General features: G+C 39.6%; 1 protein-coding gene across 2 annotated transcripts in view; it reads right to left on the bottom strand.

Moving 5' to 3' along the window:
* Positions 1-17,568, bottom strand: part of RUNX1 (RUNX family transcription factor 1) — an 88,769-nt gene that overhangs the window by 21,645 nt on the left and 49,556 nt on the right. The window contains exon 4 of one of the 2 annotated variants that reach the window (XM_063447473.1): positions 12,074-12,265. The exons of the other annotated variant lie outside the window; for it this stretch is intronic. Within the exon in view, the coding sequence (XP_063303543.1) occupies positions 12,074-12,265 (192 nt within the window). The remainder of the gene's footprint in view (positions 1-12,073; positions 12,266-17,568) is intronic. 2 annotated transcript variants of the gene reach the window in all.

The following is a 17,568-nucleotide window of genomic DNA, read 5'->3' as shown; positions in this document are numbered from 1 at the left end:
AATAATACATTTTAGGTGCTTTAGTACATCTCCCACACCAGGCTCGGAGATTCCCATTGACGGCCAAGACTATTTACAAAGTAGCCGTGCAGAACAATCTGCTTTTCATTCCGTGTCTGATTAACTGCTTCCAGTAACCGGTGTGAGCTGTAACTGTTGCATCTGAGTTTCTGTTCTCTCAGTGACTAAGCCTTCTTTTTTCGCTCAGTGAAATATCATCTGGCTGCCCTGTTTCCTCTTGCTCAGGGCTCGCTGTTGTGAGCTGTTTGTGCCAATAATAGCCGGTCCTTACAGCTGTAGCTCTGTCGCCATTTTTGCAGCACACACCTGTTTCGCCTTATGCTTCTGGCTGGATACTTTGAATCACAGCTGCAAGTGGGCTTTAAAAGGGTACAGCTCATGAGTGGGATCAACTTGATACTCTGGCAGAATCCTTCACTATTTGCTCTAAATCACACTAAACATGAAACGTCCTAAAGCAGAACCTTTTAAAAGGAAATCCTAAAAGCAATTTTTCTGGATGCGTTTGTCTTCGGATGGCGCGTTTAAATCTCCTTTAGAAAGAGAGCATCTGCACGCTTGCGACTAAAAAACACAGTTGTCTGCTGTATGATATTTCAGGCTTTTACGTTGCCCACAATATGCAGTAGGGAACAAGTAAATAAAACATTTTTAAGGCCTAGAAAAGTCAAGCCCTTTGTATTTGATACATGATCCATTTAATGTATTCATGGCTTAACCCTTTAGACTGAAGCTCATTTGAGCAGGGTCGTACCCAAAGTATGTCCCACTGGTCTTGTTGCAACTACTTTTTTGATTATTCTCTGATTGTACCACGCTACGTAATATGTAAGAGCTTTATAAATAATAATAACAACAACGATAGTAAATAGAATAAGGGTATTCAAATTCAAATTCAAGCCTGATTTCCAGAACCTGTCTTATGCTTCGATGGGGAAAATTGTGACTATTATAACCTGCTGAAAGTCAGTGATACCAAAATAGGTAGTAAAGAAAAATAAAAAAAATTAAAAGAAAGAAAAAATGGCTCCAAGTTGTCCCGTTACTCACAGATGAAAGTATTTCACAGATTCTATAGTTAATTTGATGACAAACAGCAAATCTCTGTTCAGCAGCTGATGGAGTGCTTATGGAAACCCATATGGTATTCGAGATATGGTGACATATGATTTCTTAACAGACAACGGAACACGGCCAGAGATTAACAGAATGTTAGTCATCTCAACTGGACAATTCCGTCCCAGCCATCCTTACTGGCACTCACACTGCATGTGTTTAAATAGAATAACTACACAGACTCCGGTAAACCCTCGACCTATTTACACAGAAATACAGATTTTGTTGACGTAAAATTATAACATTAAACCTCCCTAGGATTTTTTACTGGGGAAGTATAGAAAAGTCATCGATTTATAAGATATACAAACCACGGTGTGCCTTCCATTAATTGATCCCATTTACAACCCGAAAAATGAAATGTATTTCTTATCTAATCATGGCCTTGAGTTAATATTTTTGATACATTTTTCAAATGACTCAATACAGTTGGAAAAACTTTTCAAATTACATTTACAAAATAGCCTTCCAACTATCCCAGTTTTGGTTGAATAATCCACATTTTTGGAACTGTCCACAAAAAGTGCATCACAGAAGTGCATCATTAGACGCACTCAGGGCACTAGGACCATGCAATGAGCTCCCTGCACAGCTTGTCCGCAGTGGTCCAGCCTGCTTGATTGGCAGGAAACCTGCCAGTCACGTCAGTCTAACCTGCCACTATTTCAGGTGGATCCTCCCTCTTTCAGGCCATGACAGCCCCTTTGGGTGGCACCAGTGACACACTGACTTGGCCCCTTTACCCCGATGCCCACTAGCTTAATGGAGAGCCAATGTTGGGGGATATGATGACTTTTGTAGATAAATCAGCTGAAAAGCTAGTCTAACAGATTGTGATCATTTGAAAAGCTTATGAATGTTGTTTATGGATGTAGATGAAATACCCTGTACATAATAATAAAAATAAAAACAATTGTGGCTTTACTACACCTATATCATGGATAACATTAATTTATTTTTTTTAAAGCAAGTTGATGGTTGTTTCAGAGAATTTGATGCACGTGTCTTAATACAGATCGCCTTAGATGGCTGCTAAAGTGGTCACATCACTAGTTTAATCAGGAATGTGATAGGCCTGACGTAGAGTTGTTTATGGCACCACTAATGAAAAGGAGACATTATGAAGCTCTGAAGCATGCATTTAAAAAAAAAATTATAATAGTAGTAGGCATGTGCGTGTGTCGATTAGTTTGACAAAGAATCGATGTGTCCAGCATGGAACCCCTTTTGATTTGTTTATAAACAGATCAATCAGTTCAAGAACGAATCCAAAGTGATTCTGTGCTAGACAAGCCCATTCCTAATCAACCAAATTGATGATTGCCCATGCCCATGCCCATGCCCCAAAAAAGTAAGCCATTGGAAGATGCTCGGAGGAGAACTTCCTAGGGACAAGGCTACCAAAAAAAGGCCAAGTGTTTTCCTGAAGTCTGATGAGATAAAGCAAAATTATTTCAAATATTTCAAGTATTGTCAATACATGGAATGAAAGATTCCTAACATGCATTTTTGAATGTCACAAAATTCTATATTATGCAACAGAACTAGTTTGGCCTGGTTGGCAAGCCGTACTTTGAATGGCTGCCCTGCGGTATGTTAGCTTGTCATTATGAGCAGAAAACATTTGGTTAGGGAGGGAGCTTCGTTCTATATATAAAACATTCTATATATTCTATCAATATAAAAGCAGGATCGGCTGGGCAAAAATAACATAAATATTTCACTAATGTCAATAGCTCAAACTTGTAAGTTTATTTGAATTCATTATCTGAATACTGTGTAGCGCTACCCAGAGTATAATGTTTCCACAGTTATTTTCCCGATAATATGCCAAAAATAAGCTTGATCGATACATAAAATCGTATTGTGTGATAGTATCTTCTCACTTACTGGAAGAACTAACTTCATACAGTAAAACAACAAAACAATCTAATATGTGTATATATGCGTACACATATTATACAAATTTGGCTTTTGTGGCCTAGAATTTCAAATTCTACTGCTGACGTTAAAAAAATGAAAGGTTTGTAAATAAACTTTATAAAGTCTCATATTGTGTCATCTGGAGAAAAAGAGCGATAAAAAAAAAAAAAAAGGAAAACTATACAAAAACAACCCCCCATTGTATAATTTATACAACGCTCCTGTGTTGAAATAATAACATTAACGCATAATGTTCAGCCTAATAAAAAAAAGAAAAGGGTGGGTCGATTGTGTTTTTTGGCATTTCGCTTTACAAAATCAAAAAGTATATTTTTGCTTCATTATATGTTTGCCTTTGAGGATGAGAGAACCCTGGTATTTATTTACTTTGCTGTGTAACATGAACCCGCATTAACACATGGAGAGTACTGCCAGGAAGGGATTACAAGAATACCCAATGTAAAGATATACTGAGCATTGGAGCACACCAGTCAGAGATTAAGGTCTGCGAAGATTGCACAATCTCCCTTCTTAACTCACTCAGTGCCGGAGGCTCTAAGCCATTGCCCACACTGTTCAGGTCAGCTTAAAAATGTGGCCCTCACTTCCAAAAGGGAGAATAGTGTTTCTTTGAAGCACCCTGTCGAGGCGAATGAGGGTAATGTTATATAATGAGAAGAATTAAATAGTTGCTTATCGTGGAAAGCCCACGGTAGCTTTGGTAGCCCACGGGAACCCTCTGACCACCAGTTTAGTGATGAAAAATAATTTCTGTAGGTTTAAGAATCCGGTTCACTTTGAATCACTGCTCATCATAAGTCAAAACACAGGCTACAATTGGGTTTACTGAACCTTACGTAATAAGCACAGAATCAATGAGCCCAAAATTTTTTAACAAATTACTTTAATGGCTATTTGAACCGTCAGTGTTAGCAGTGAAGGAGAAACAAATTGGTGAAGTTTGGCAAAACTCACATAACTGCCCTTTCATGGGGATTTGTCTGCCGAATCAAATAAAACTTTTTAAACTGTTAGAAAATAAAAACATATCTGGGCCATTGGGATCTCCCAGTTTGTTGATGACATGCAACTCTCATAACCCTTAGCCAGCCTATGACATAACACTAAAATGTAACACCAATACGAGGTCGAGTGCAGACTTCCATTTGCTGTTGAACTACAAACCCTATTAATCTCAGTCAGATCGGACATTGTTCTCAATGGTTCTACAAACCTATTAGATGACTTTCACTAAAACAGTCATACAGAATGGTTTGTCAAGAGCTATTATTTTCTACAATATGGTATTAAAAGGGAAACTGGGACTTCTATGGAAATTACACCACCAAATATAACATTGAAAATCTCCTAGAACTTGTGTTAACCTTGTCTTCATGTGATGCTTCATTTCATTTTAAAGATTTAGTAAAATGACATCATATTCTAATTCAGTCCCGGCAAGGACAGAGCACATTCTAAATGAGTAGACAAAACGGACACAATGTTTCCTTTCTCTTTTCAAAAAGGACGCGGCTTACACCAGTGATTGGCAAGGAATTGTAATGGAGGTGCCTTGATGGATAAAGAGGGATTCCACATTTTAATCACATTATTCATATCTCGCAAAAGCACATCATTGTTTAATATAGGGGATGAGTAAATATAATGATATAAATACTGGGAAGTGTTAGTTCCCCTTTAAATGACTGGTTTCCCGCCAACCCGCCACGTGCTTCCTCTGAAGCAATGCATTCTGGTTCACTTCATACAAAGAGTTTCCCACTCTATGGAAGGAATCTTTTTTGATTCACTGTGGATGTGCAAATCTAAATACGCAAAAATAAGTCCTGCGCTCAAACTCCCACTACTCCTGGGCGGCCACAATGACCATAGTACATATCAGCCCCAATACATACAATAAAATCAAAGAAAATAAGTTACTTGTGCACTATTCCAAATCCCTGTGCCTATTTATATAAATTGAGGTTCTTAGTTCCACTCCAATGGCCATTAGATGTAAGCCCACCTGTCACGTCAAGCCAAACCTCTTAGGTGGGTCCTACTCTAACAATTCACCTTGCTTGCTTTTTTTTTTAATTCACTGTTGATGTGCAAATCTGCTTATTGGAGCTTATTCTTCCTCAGCTCTGCTTCTGTGATGAAATATCATACAGGGTGAAACACTATACACTACAAAACAAGCCTGGTCAGGAAACACAGACGAGACACATTAAAAGCACTGCAACAATATTTACTGCCCCTGACAGTCAACAATGATCACAGCAAGCCAGAGAACAACATATATTCAAAGTATACAAAATTCTACCTTTAGGGGAGCCATCAGGGCTAAACATTCATTCAACAGGAATTGTGCGTTAATAAAGCCTATTAAAAGTCCAGGAGATGGCACATAACACATTCAGCTTTCTTTGTTGTTGTACGCATACCTGCAGTGGGAAGGGCTTAAAACAAGATGGCGGCCGCATTGCCACAGTCCCTAATGTTGTTCGGAAAGTTTGGTACTGAGCCACTTGCTATTGTCTTCAAAGAATTTGCTTTGCTGTACAGACATGTTACCTGCAGGCTCGTTTGGCATCAGCCCGATAAACACTGCATTGAGATATTGCTTCTCATATGAGCCTAAAGCGGTTCATTCATGAATGCACTTTTGTTGTGAGAAACTGATGTTGTTCTGTCTCGATACCTCGCGCGTAGAGGTTTTTATTTATTTTTTAATATTCAAAAAGATCTTTGGCACTATAAATTTAATATATGCTCACATAGTTTGCATGGTGCTACTTTATTTCATTTGTTTAAAGTGAAGTAACTATAAGTTTAAACAAACTTGTTCCCACTTCTTTGTATACAAATGGGTGTGATTCCGTTTATCTACCTGCATAAAATGTATTAAATAAAAAAATATATATAGTTAGTTAGGCACTCTTACCTATGTGTATTTTGTGATGCTGTATGCTTAGGCCTCGGTATTATTTACCATGCTTCAGATTTTTATCAATCGAAATTACAAATTGGCAAAATTGAATCTAAAATAATTTAAGTTGTGATTCTAGCCAACTTAAGGAATTTTTCAAGATGAGCTATTTTTAATCCCTCTATAACTAACTTGTTCGAACCGAAAACCTCAGAATCTACTTTCTCTCATATAAAAACAAGCAATCACGTAATACAAATATCATAACATATCAAAGACAATACGTGTACTAAATGCTCAGGCCGCATGATAGTGATAGTAAAGTTAAAAAATATCTTCAACTCAGCTGAGTTAGCTTAGTGAATACATCCCTGGATTTCCAATTCACTACAACAATGCACTATTTAGTGAATAAATCTCTAGGGATCTATAACTAGTCTTGGCGAAACAAAAACACATAAAGTCTCTTCCTGTGCGCTGACTCCACTGGGAAGTCTTTACTTCTCTATTCCAATAAAGCTAAAATATTATCCTACAAAATATAGAGCATATATTTATATTAGTGCAAAGAAAACACAGGACAGTTTGTTTTGTTATTCTTTAAAATGACTACGCCAAGAACCATAACTACTTCACTGTTTTGTGCAGCGTTTCATACATACATACATTTAGCCCCTCTACTGTCGGTTGAGTAACTTCATTCAATGACCAGAATGGAGATACATTTTAGCTATTTCCTTTATTTTATTTACTTATTTTGGGATTGACTGGGGGAGGTGACCAAGATAGGAAGGGTTACTTGGTTACTTTCTTAGCCTTTGTTTTGGTTGAAGTGACCCTTTAACATTGATATAGGGACTGTCCACAGAAAATGTGGACAGTTGGCACTAGTGAGCAGTAAATAGTTTGTACCAACGAGTTCTTGTAAGGGGAGTTAAAAGGCTAAATGAGAATTTGAAGGGGAACACAATGTACTCATATGTTTTTCCTCCAGACATCTGGCTGCCAAGTTAAACAATATTTTAAATGCCAATATATTTAATTAAAGAGAAAGCAATCTACACAACTTAATATTCTATGAAATGGAACACAGTGACAATAGCTACCAACAGGCATCCATGTTTTGCATGAGAGAGTCCATAAATAGTTAGATGGATATGTTTTTGTTTGTGAGCATGAAGTGGGCATGGTAGAGGTTTAATATTTAGAGCTGTGCCCATGGTAATCAGAGTAAACAATTTGGCAAATATTGAGATTGTGTGATATTACTGTTTAAAACGCGAAGGGATAAAGAGTGGTTTGCTATACGTTAGGTGTTCAATATCTTGATCTACCGGTTTATTTTATTACTAATAGTTATAGAACATGAATATTCCGTTAAAATTGAACCCATTACTGACAACCTTTGAACCTTCCAAGCGCCATGATTTCTCATATCGACAAGTAACTCAAGATATGCTGAAAATAACAGATTTATTCTATCATTCACTAAACTGAGTGTCGCGGTTAAAGAGTTGTATAGTTTAGGCCAGTATAGCTTATATGGAAAATATAAATAAATAAAAATAGAAGAATTTATTGAATTTTCCTATTCTGTCTAGACAATTTTAAATCACCTTGACAATTCTCCAATTTTCCTAGTTTACTAAACCACCCACACAATACTGATGAGATAGCTCAGTTGACAGGGCTCCAGATGCGGTATCGGAGTCACAGGTTCGATTCCTGACAAGGTCCACAAAGTCTTAGCCTCCCATGCCTCCAAGGTCATTAAAATTATAACCACTTAGTTACGGGTAAGTAAGAATATAAACAGTCAGACCCCCCGAGATGTACTTGGACATTAGTGACTAGATTAAACCATTCCTTTCCTGGTTAAATAGTTTGATTTTAGTAATGAAGAATTATGCGTTGGAAATCAGCAGGTTACTGATAAGGTCAAGAAATAAGAGGGTTAAATGTAACTAACCAGCCACAGAGAAAAGGACTGCTGGGTGTCACTATACTTTATAAGTGAGGTAGTTCATCGTGGGGTTTTAAAGGGACACTATAGTCACCTGAAGAACTTTAGCTTAATGAAGCAGTTTTGGTGTATAGAGCATGCCCCTGCAGCCTCACTGCTCAATCCTCTGCCATTTAGGAGTTAAATCCCTTTGTTTATGAACCCTAGTCACACCTCCCTGCATGTGACTTGCACAGCCTTCCATAAACACTTCCTGTAAAGAGAGCCCTATTTAGGCTTTCTTTATAGCAAGTTCTGTTTAATTAAGATTTTCTTATCCCCTGCTATGTTAATAGCTTGCTAGACCCTGCAAGAGCCTCCTGTATGTGATTAAAGTTCAATTTAGAGATTGAGATACAATTATTTAAGGTAAATTACATCTGTTTGAAAGTGAAACCAGTTTTTTTTTCATGCAGGCTCTGTCAATCATAGCCAGGGGAGGTGTGGCTAGGGCTGTATAAACAGAAACAAAGTGATTTAACTCCTAAATGACAGTGAATTGAGCAGTGAAATTGCAGGGGAATGATCTATACACTAAAACTGCTTTATTTAGCTGAAGTAATTTAGGTGACTATAGTGTTCCTTTAAGACAAAATGTATATTTGATTTTACGAAAACAAGCAGTTAAACTATTTCTCGCAGGAAAGCTAATAAATTAAAAATAAGTAAATCACATGAGATATATGTGGAACTTTAAAATCCTAAAGTTTTGCGACATTTATCATAGTTACATTAAAAGCACAAGTTTTTAAAATCAAGTGCAGTGTTTCTGTGCGTCATTTGAATTCAGAAAAAGAGCAGGACTTTCAGAAGATCAGAAAAAAAATGATATATATATGTAAGGCGGGAAAAAAAAAGAAAAGAAGAAATGCACCTGGGGGGAACTACAAAAGACCAGTCAAAAAAAAAAAAAGAATAAAAAAAGCGGAATATTGCTTTGCATGGTTTTGCATGCGCAAAGTACTAGTCTGCAGATATACTGCTTTGTTTTCTTAAATTTCTGTGCAGAGCGTATTCTTTCATGCTCTTAGCTGTTTGATGTGGTGCGGAGGGGTGGGTGGGGGGGTACTTCGTTCCCTGCTTTTGTCTATGAAATTGTTTGCTTAGATGTTTCCAAACTAACAGGTGTACTGTTACTCACACGCTGTGTACGTAACATATTGCAAAATTCGATCGGGGCATACATTTATTGAGACGCACAAACTGTTCTACTGACTGCAGTGCTTCGCCACTTATGTTGTCATAAAGATCGCTGCTACAAATATATACACAAACGCTTCTACCTTATAATGAAGAAACAGCTTAGAGCTTAGGTTGGCTGGGGCTGATAGGGTTCATAACGTGGCAACTGCAAGGCAAGCACCACTTGTTCTGTGTTGCTAATGAGACATGGTTTTCTGCACCATACAGATTTTATAACTGAGGCTGATGGGAGTTGCAGCTGTACATTGGGTGTATTCACACAGAGTGCATTCGCTGTTTATCCACGAATAACAAACTCGAATGAATTGCAAACCAAACTGCTAAATTGAGGCAAAAGTGTCCAAGCTGTTGCTAAAGCCAAGTCGACATTTTCAAAATCCGTTATTTTTGCCTCCAGTTTGCAATTCTGCTTTCAGTCCCCTGCAATTCCGTGTTTCGTGGACAGGCCCCACACTACCCTTTCTCTGTTGCAGAATCAATGTGTATGAATCATTTGTAAAGAGTTAGCGAAAGTCACCCTTTTCAATTCTCGCCACGCACACAGGCACGGTTTCAGCAGCTACTACTTCCAGCAATGCATTCTGGGCTTCGCCACTGCACTGTGTCTTTTAACACCAGAGGACTGTGAAACAGCTGCGGTGCTTATTGGAAGTATGTGGTATATAGAAGGATCCGTGCAAACTGGGTTTGACTTTCTTCTATTGAACGCCCAACCCAATCTTACTACATGAACACAAAATCTCGAAATAGTGATTTGTACGGAGTGGACCACCAAGTCAAATTATTTAGACTTAAGTATCTGAACTGGAAACATCTGATTTTGCTAAGTTGAATTTTTTAGGATTGGCTCGTTGGTGGTCTAAACATACGAACGCACCATTTAGTGAATAAATCTCTATGACATGACCATTTAGTGAATAGACGTCTACGACATACATTCTTTAACCACTGCCATTTTTTTGCGTCCTTCGATAGAACAAGGGATAGGCAATCAACAATTAGCCGACCCATTTCAAAAACAGGAGAAGAAACAAGTTTGCCTTGTTATACAGCAAATTCAGCGACAATCTAACAATTCTATGCTTTGATGTCATCAGCATCCACTTCTATACCCTCAACAAATACTGTATACACAAACTTGACTGCAGGTTGGTGCAGTCACTTTCACCTGGGCACTTGACAGAAAAATAAGCTTGGGGCCAAAGTGTCTTCAAAAGTGACTCCACTGCATAGGTCATACTAAAAACGGAATTGCCTGTCATGGTCTGTCTTTGTTTGCCAATCTATCACTACCTTAGCTAGTTCAGATGGCACATTGAAAGAATTAACGTGGCTGAATGTAAGGTGATAATTTGTGCTCATTCATGAACAAGCCCATCCGTTTCTACAATGAAAGCCTCATTCATGGATTGAGGCAAGTCTCGAAGTAGCAACTTGAGTGAACAAGTGGTTTGAAGTTTGGTAAAATTTAGGGCAAACTAGTTCATGATTAAAAATGTATCTCCATAATGATCTCCTATCATTTATTTTGCCCTAGAGTTGCCATTCCATCCAATCACAAGTCACAGTTTACAGAATAAAACCCTCCGTAGCAATCCAGATAAATGGTCCCAGGCACCAAGAGGCTGCCTCTCTGGATTAGGAGTTGAAGACTAAGCAGCGTAACATCAATCTGATTTCACTCGGACATGGTGGCAAATGCCTGGCATGTGTGACTGTGTGTGGGAGCTGCCACCTGTCTCTTTAGCCGTCAGTTCGGTGGTTACAAAGCTGGCTGTCTTACATTTAAGACCGCAGCAAACATTTCAAGTAATAACTCTAGGTTTTATATGACTCGCACAAGACTAGGGCTGAGATTCCTGTGTTTATTTATCACTATTTTAGATAACCAGGGTAAGATTGTTAGGCCAAATTAAATCGATTACATTAAATATCGGTATTCACAAATATTTTTGTTACAACTGTTTTTGTTTTTTTTTACTGTTCCAAATTCAATATCAATTTTAACTTGCCACTTACATGACTACAGGAGATTTAAGAGGCTGTAGACCCTCTACACTTCCCCATAAATGTCATGGACGAAGGATATTCTTAAAAGGTATAGTAAGGGCATACCGCATGATGCCCAAAAAGCCAGCTTTGTATACCTTGTTGGGGATATAATGTCCTCACAGAACTGATTACTGTGCTGGACAGCAGAATTATCTAGCAGGTGTTAACATATGATAATGCTATAAAACCTGCCATATATTATATCAGAGATCAAATGGAAATGCACACAAGTAAAAACACTAATCAACACTGATAAAATATTATTGGTTGCCCTCCTGTAAACATGAAAATCATTAAATGAAATATTGTAAGGAACCCTTACAATAGGAAGGGAGGGGGAGTAGGCGGGGGCAAGAAAAACGTACAAAAAAAACTTTATCCTTTCAGTGTTTGACAGAATGTGTCAAATTTATAGAATACTCTTTACCAGAGGGAGCAATAATTTTAGACAAATATAGATTTAGATATAGTAGACAAATATATAATAAGCTGGTGTTGGAAAAAAAAAATTGAAGAAAATAAATATAAAATTGTCTTAAAGCATATCTGTCAGTGTTTGCCTCACACTTACCATGAGACAGTGATTTTTGTGAGAACAATACAAACACTGCTAACTCGCCTATCCTGAAATCACTTAATCTCACCCCTCGTTCTAAAGTGGACAAGATTTACCATCTTCTGCCAAATTGGAACAGTTAAATAACAAATCATAAAAATCATGGCACAAATGGATGCCAACAGTGAGGTGAGGATTGGGGACCTCAGGGTTCCACAATAATTCACCGTATATTAAAAGTTGCTGTGGCTGATAGTCAAGTACTCACCTTGTATCTGACTCTGTGGCTGAGGATTGAATGCCGTCGAATGGTTCAGCGATGCCCGTGGGTTGGGAGTGGGAGTTGGGTGGTGTGGGCTGACTCTCATAGCCGTTCGCCGGAGTTGTTCAAGTTCACTCAGTCGCTCAGAGAATGATAAGCTTCCGGGCTTTGTCAATTCATCTGTTTTCTGACGATGCCCTATTAATGAGGGAGGTGAAAAAGAGGTCTTAAAATCTATCGTATGGATACGATTTACGGTCTTAGAGACAAGCGTCCACGCCAAACCAATATAGAAGTCAATGAGGACTCACCTTGAGGAAACTCGGATTAGAGTTGTAAAACTCCTCCAGAGTAGGTGAGGGGAGTAGCTCCTATGAGGTTTATAACTAATTTGGATTTAGTGAATAAAATCAACTGACATGATCAGCCTTTCAATGCCGTTCATATACAGATTAAATTAATACTGCTAATGTGAATGTTGAACTTCCGTATTAGAAATACAGTAAGGTTGGGCTGAGTTGTGTGTTCCTTGGTGGACCTCAGTTTTGGTCCAACAACTTAAAAACTGTTTAACTTGGAAACGGGGGAGAACAGGTGGCGTCTTCAGCCCAACAGCACTCAAAATCAAAATCATATAGTGGCTATAGTACTCATACTGCCCCCTTAACCTGTCTTGACTGGGATCTGACTAAACAATATACATAACAGTGACTCAATCTTAATTTGTAGAATGACACGTAAAATTTAGCCTACAAACTCCCCTTCTTTATAGTCTTCACAGTGTCATAGAGGGTTTAAATTGCACCGGGGAAGGCAGAGTTTCTACAGAAACCAGTTTACGGTGAAGAGTTTCCTGAGGTCTGATTGGGGTCCTGTGGTTTTCCAATCAGTGGGTGTACAAAGACATGGCATTGGGACCCAAACCTGACCAATGGGTTTATATCATAGATATTTATAACTCAGACATTCTAGTAATAAGGGATTTGCCGCACAGTAGTGTAAAGAGATTTCTTACACAGGCAAAGAGAGTATACGGAATTAAATTCTAAATTGAAGGATATATATCTTCTAAAATTTCCAAGCAAATTATAAATGGTACATAGAAAGGTCATGGACCTGGACATCCCTATATTATACACATACACACACTACAACAAATGGAAATGTATTTTTACTCTGTACTCCACTGGGCTCATTCAGAAGCAAATTTACTTTCAAGCTTTACGATGTCTGAGTGAAATAATTCTCACCCCAGGAGACTGTTCAATAAATTAAATCTGTGAATTCCATCATATTACCATGCCGAGATATAAAGTTTTTTTCTACACCAATTCAGCAGCTATCTAAAGGTAATAAAAACATGTTCTTACTGTGACAACATAGAAACATGTACCTTCATGAAATAATATAGTAACAATGGCATTCTCAAAGCAATGATGTATTAACTATACGTTAAAAGCTATACAGTAACAGTATGAAATATTGGCATAGGAGCAGAAATATTATACACAATTGGAATGTTGCTTTCCAAAAATGCCACTAAAATATAAAAGGGACACTACAGTCACCAGAACAACTACAGCTTATTGTATTTGTTCTGGTAAGTAGAATCAGTCCCTTAATGCTTTTTGCAGTAAACCCTTTCTTTTCAGAGAAAATGCAGTGTTTACATTACGGCCTATGGATAACTCCACTGGCCACTCCTCATATGGCTGCTAGAGGTGCTTCCTAGGTCTGTGCTGCATAGAGATGCAAGGATTCAATGCATTTCGTATTGCGTATGAGGAGACGCTGATTGGACAGGGACATGTTTGGCTTGTGCTGTCTCTGCCTCTGATCTGCCTACTTGACAATATCAGCCAATCCAATGTGAAAGCATTGTGATTGGCTCAGGACAATACTTCTGTTGATGTCAGCCAAGCAGGCAGATCAGGGGTAGAGGCAGCACCAGCAGACTTGAACAAAAGTAAGATCGTACTATATTTAGGGGGGCAAGTGGGCCCAGTGGGGATAGTTGGTGGTTTAAAGTGTTCCTTTAAGTAAGTCCAGTTATTACAAGATTATCTGCTATACTTGATATTGTAGGCTTCCACTGCAGCCTGAAAAAGGAGATCTGTATTGTACACTGTATGTTCAGAACTTTCACTTCCTCCCCCTCCCATGCTGGTTGGTAGAAGGCCGCCTTGAAGTGTGATCTTTAAAGTTTTATGTAGAGTGTGGTAGAAGGGGTAGTATGCAGAAAGACAGAATTGAGCTCTGGTAGAAATAGGTGTTTCTCAGCTGGGTAAAAGCTGGGTAAAAGTGCTGGAGCAAAAAAATAAATAAATAAATAAATAAATAAAAATACACCACTGCAGCCAGGACCTCTCAGCTCTAAACTGGGCTTAGCTTATTGCTGATTGGCCGATGCTTCTGGCAGTAGTGGAGACAGGGAGCGGCACCCGACGGAGGTAAGAAGCCAAACTGTTCTTAAACAGAAGAGGTGCTTATACCCAGTGGCGTACTAAGAGGGGGGCGGGGGGGGCGGCCCGCCCCGGGTGCCACTGACTAGGGGGGTGCCATGACTTCCAGTGTCATGTGTCACCCCCCATCTTTACGCTGCGCACAGCCGCAGCACCTTTGCGGCCAAACACCGGCGGGACTTCCTTCTTTATGAGGAGGAGGGGGAGGAGCGTTGCGGGCCGCGGCGTCGCGCAACGTGATGACGACGTGCGCAACGCCGTCAGTCCGCCTTCACGGATCTTCAGCGGAAGGATCCATTTCCGGGCGGTGAGGCACCTAGTGGTCGGACTCGGCGGGCAAGCAAAGCATCATCAAAATGTAAGTATAAAGTAGTTATTTTATGTCTGGGGCTGAATTCATTAAAGGGGGGGGTGTATTAATTAGAGGGGGGGTGGATTAATTAGAGGGGGTGTATTAATTAGAGGGGGGGTGGATTAATTAGAGGGGGGTGGATTAATTAGAGGGGGGTGGATTAATTAAAGGGGGGGGGTGTATTATGTAGAGGGGGGTTTATTAATTAGAGGGGGTGTATTAATTAAAGGGGGGTGTATTAATTAGAGGGGGTGTATTAATTAAAGGGGGGGTGTATTAATTAGAGGGGGGTGTATTAATTAGAGGGGGGTGTATTAATTAGAGGGGGGTTTATTAATTAGAGGGGGTGTATTAATTAGAGGGGGGTGTATTAATTAGAGGGGGGTTTATTAATTAGAGGGGGGTTTATTAATTAGAGGGGTGTATTAATTAGAGGGGGGTGTATTAATTAGAGGGGGTGGATTAATTAGAGGGGGTGGATTAATTAGAGGGGGGTGTATTAATTAGAGGGGGTGTATTAATTAGAGGGGGTGTATTAATTAGAGGGAGGTGTATTAATTAGAGGGAGGTGTATTAATTAGAGGGAGGTGTATTAATTAGAGGGGGTATATTAATTAGCGGGGGTGGATTAATTAGAGAGGGTGGATTAATTAGAGGGGGTGGATTAATTAGAGGGGGTGGATTAATTAGAGGGGGTGGATTAATTAGAGGGGGTGTATTAGAGGGGGGTGGATTAATTAGAGGGGGTGGATTAATTAGAGGGGGTGGATTAATTAGAGGGGGTGGATTAATTAGAGAGGGGGTGGATTAATTAAAGGGAGGGTGGATTAATTAGAGGGGGTGGATTAATTAGAGGGGTTGGGTTAATTAGAGGGGTTGGGTTAATTAGAGGGGTTGGGTTAATTAGAGGGGTTGGGTTAATTAGAGGGGGGTGGATTAATTAGAGGGGGTGGATTAATTATGGGGGATTAATTAGAGGGAGGGTGGATTAATTAGAGGGGGTGGATTAATTAGAGGGAGGTGGATTAATTAGAGGGGGTGGATTAATTAGAGGGGTTGTGGATTAATTAAAGAGGGGTTGTGGATTCATTAAAGAGGGGTTGTGGATAAATTAAAGAGGGGGTGGATTAATTAAAGAGGGGGTGGATTAATTAAAGGGGGTGCAGCACGGGGGAAGTTTATTTAGAGGGGTTATGTTTAATTAAAGGGGGGTGCAGGTTTTTTTTTTATTAAGGGGGTTGCAGTATTTTATTTATTAAGGGAGGATGTGCACTGCAGATTTTTGTTTTTTATTAAGGGGGTGTGCAGGGTTTTTGTTTTTTATTAAGGGGGTGTGCAGGGTTTTTTTTTAATTAAGGGGGATGTGCAGGTTTTTTTATGTGTAGGGAGTGTATGAAATTTATGTGATCGGGGTGCAGGGTTTTTATGTGTAGCGAGTGTATGAAATTTATGTGATCAGTGTGCAGGGGTTTTCTAGAAGGGGCGAGACCAGGGGCTTTGTAGAAAGGGGCAGGGGAGGAGTTTTCTAGAAGTTTCTCACCAGCCCCTTTCTACAAAAGCACTGGTCTTCCCCCTTCTACAAAAATGGCGCATTTATACAAAATCCCTGCCCTGGCCCCCTTCTACAAAACCTCTGCCCTAGCCGCTACATCTTTTGAACTCAAATCCCTTTCCTATGCTATTTCTAAGGATCCGCTCAATAAAGTGGTATGGGTGCCAGGTCCCTCTAGTTTTAACCCTGCAGCTGAAAACATATGTTTCACTGAGGGTTAATCCAGCCTCTAGTGGCTGTCTCACTGACAGCCGCTAGAGGCGCTTCCGCAATTCTCACTGTAAAACTCACCGTGAGAAGACGCTGGACGTCCATAGGAAAGCATTGAGTAATGCTTTCCTATGGGCAGTTTGAATGCACATGCGGCTCTTGCCGCGCATGCGCATTCGGATCTAACGTCGGCAGGGGGAGGAGAGGTCACCAGCGCCGAGGGAGCCCGACGTTGGAGAAAGGTAAGTGGCTGAATGGGTTTTAAGGGGTGACCTCTTCTCCCCCGCCGACGTCAGCTCCCGAGTGGAGCCGAATGCACATGCGCGGCAAGAGCTGCGCGCACATTCAAACAGTCCATAGGAAAGCAAAAAATTGTGGGTGTTTTCTTAAATTTTTATTATGGGGGGGGGGGGGTGCACACTCAGGGTCCGCCCCGGGTGCCAAATGCTCTAGGTACGCCCCTGCTTATACCGATCTTTTATGCTGCCTAAATTATTTTTAGCAAATGAATGCTCTGTGGTACTGTCACCACTCACAATATCATCCGCATATTTGGCTTCTGGGTAGAGAAATCACACACAGAAGAATGTTTAACAGCTGTGGAAAATGTGTATTTCAAAAGGAAATTTAAAGTCACTGCAAATTTAAAAAGAAAGTATTTGTAAACCTTTGTGTTCAAAATATAAGTGGCCTGGCCTGCTCTTTCTACTCCTTGCTAGATACATTGGCGAAAATATCGGATTTCCCACTGCGCTGAAAAATGGAGCCAGTTTTGTAGCAATGATTTTATCTGCATGAGAAAAAAAAAAACATGAGGTAAAAAAAACAAAAAACGCCAGCCTTTTTGGCAAGACAAACGCGGCTCGCTCCTTAATTTGTCAAGCATGCAAATCTAAGACTTCTGTTTAGCTCTCTATATCATGAC

This window comes from Pelobates fuscus, chromosome 1 (genome assembly GCF_036172605.1).
Source record: "Pelobates fuscus isolate aPelFus1 chromosome 1, aPelFus1.pri, whole genome shotgun sequence".
Lineage (NCBI taxonomy): Eukaryota > Metazoa > Chordata > Amphibia > Anura > Pelobatidae > Pelobates > Pelobates fuscus.
Note: the sequence above shows the minus strand (reverse complement) of the source record. Positions and strands in the feature narration are given on the sequence as shown.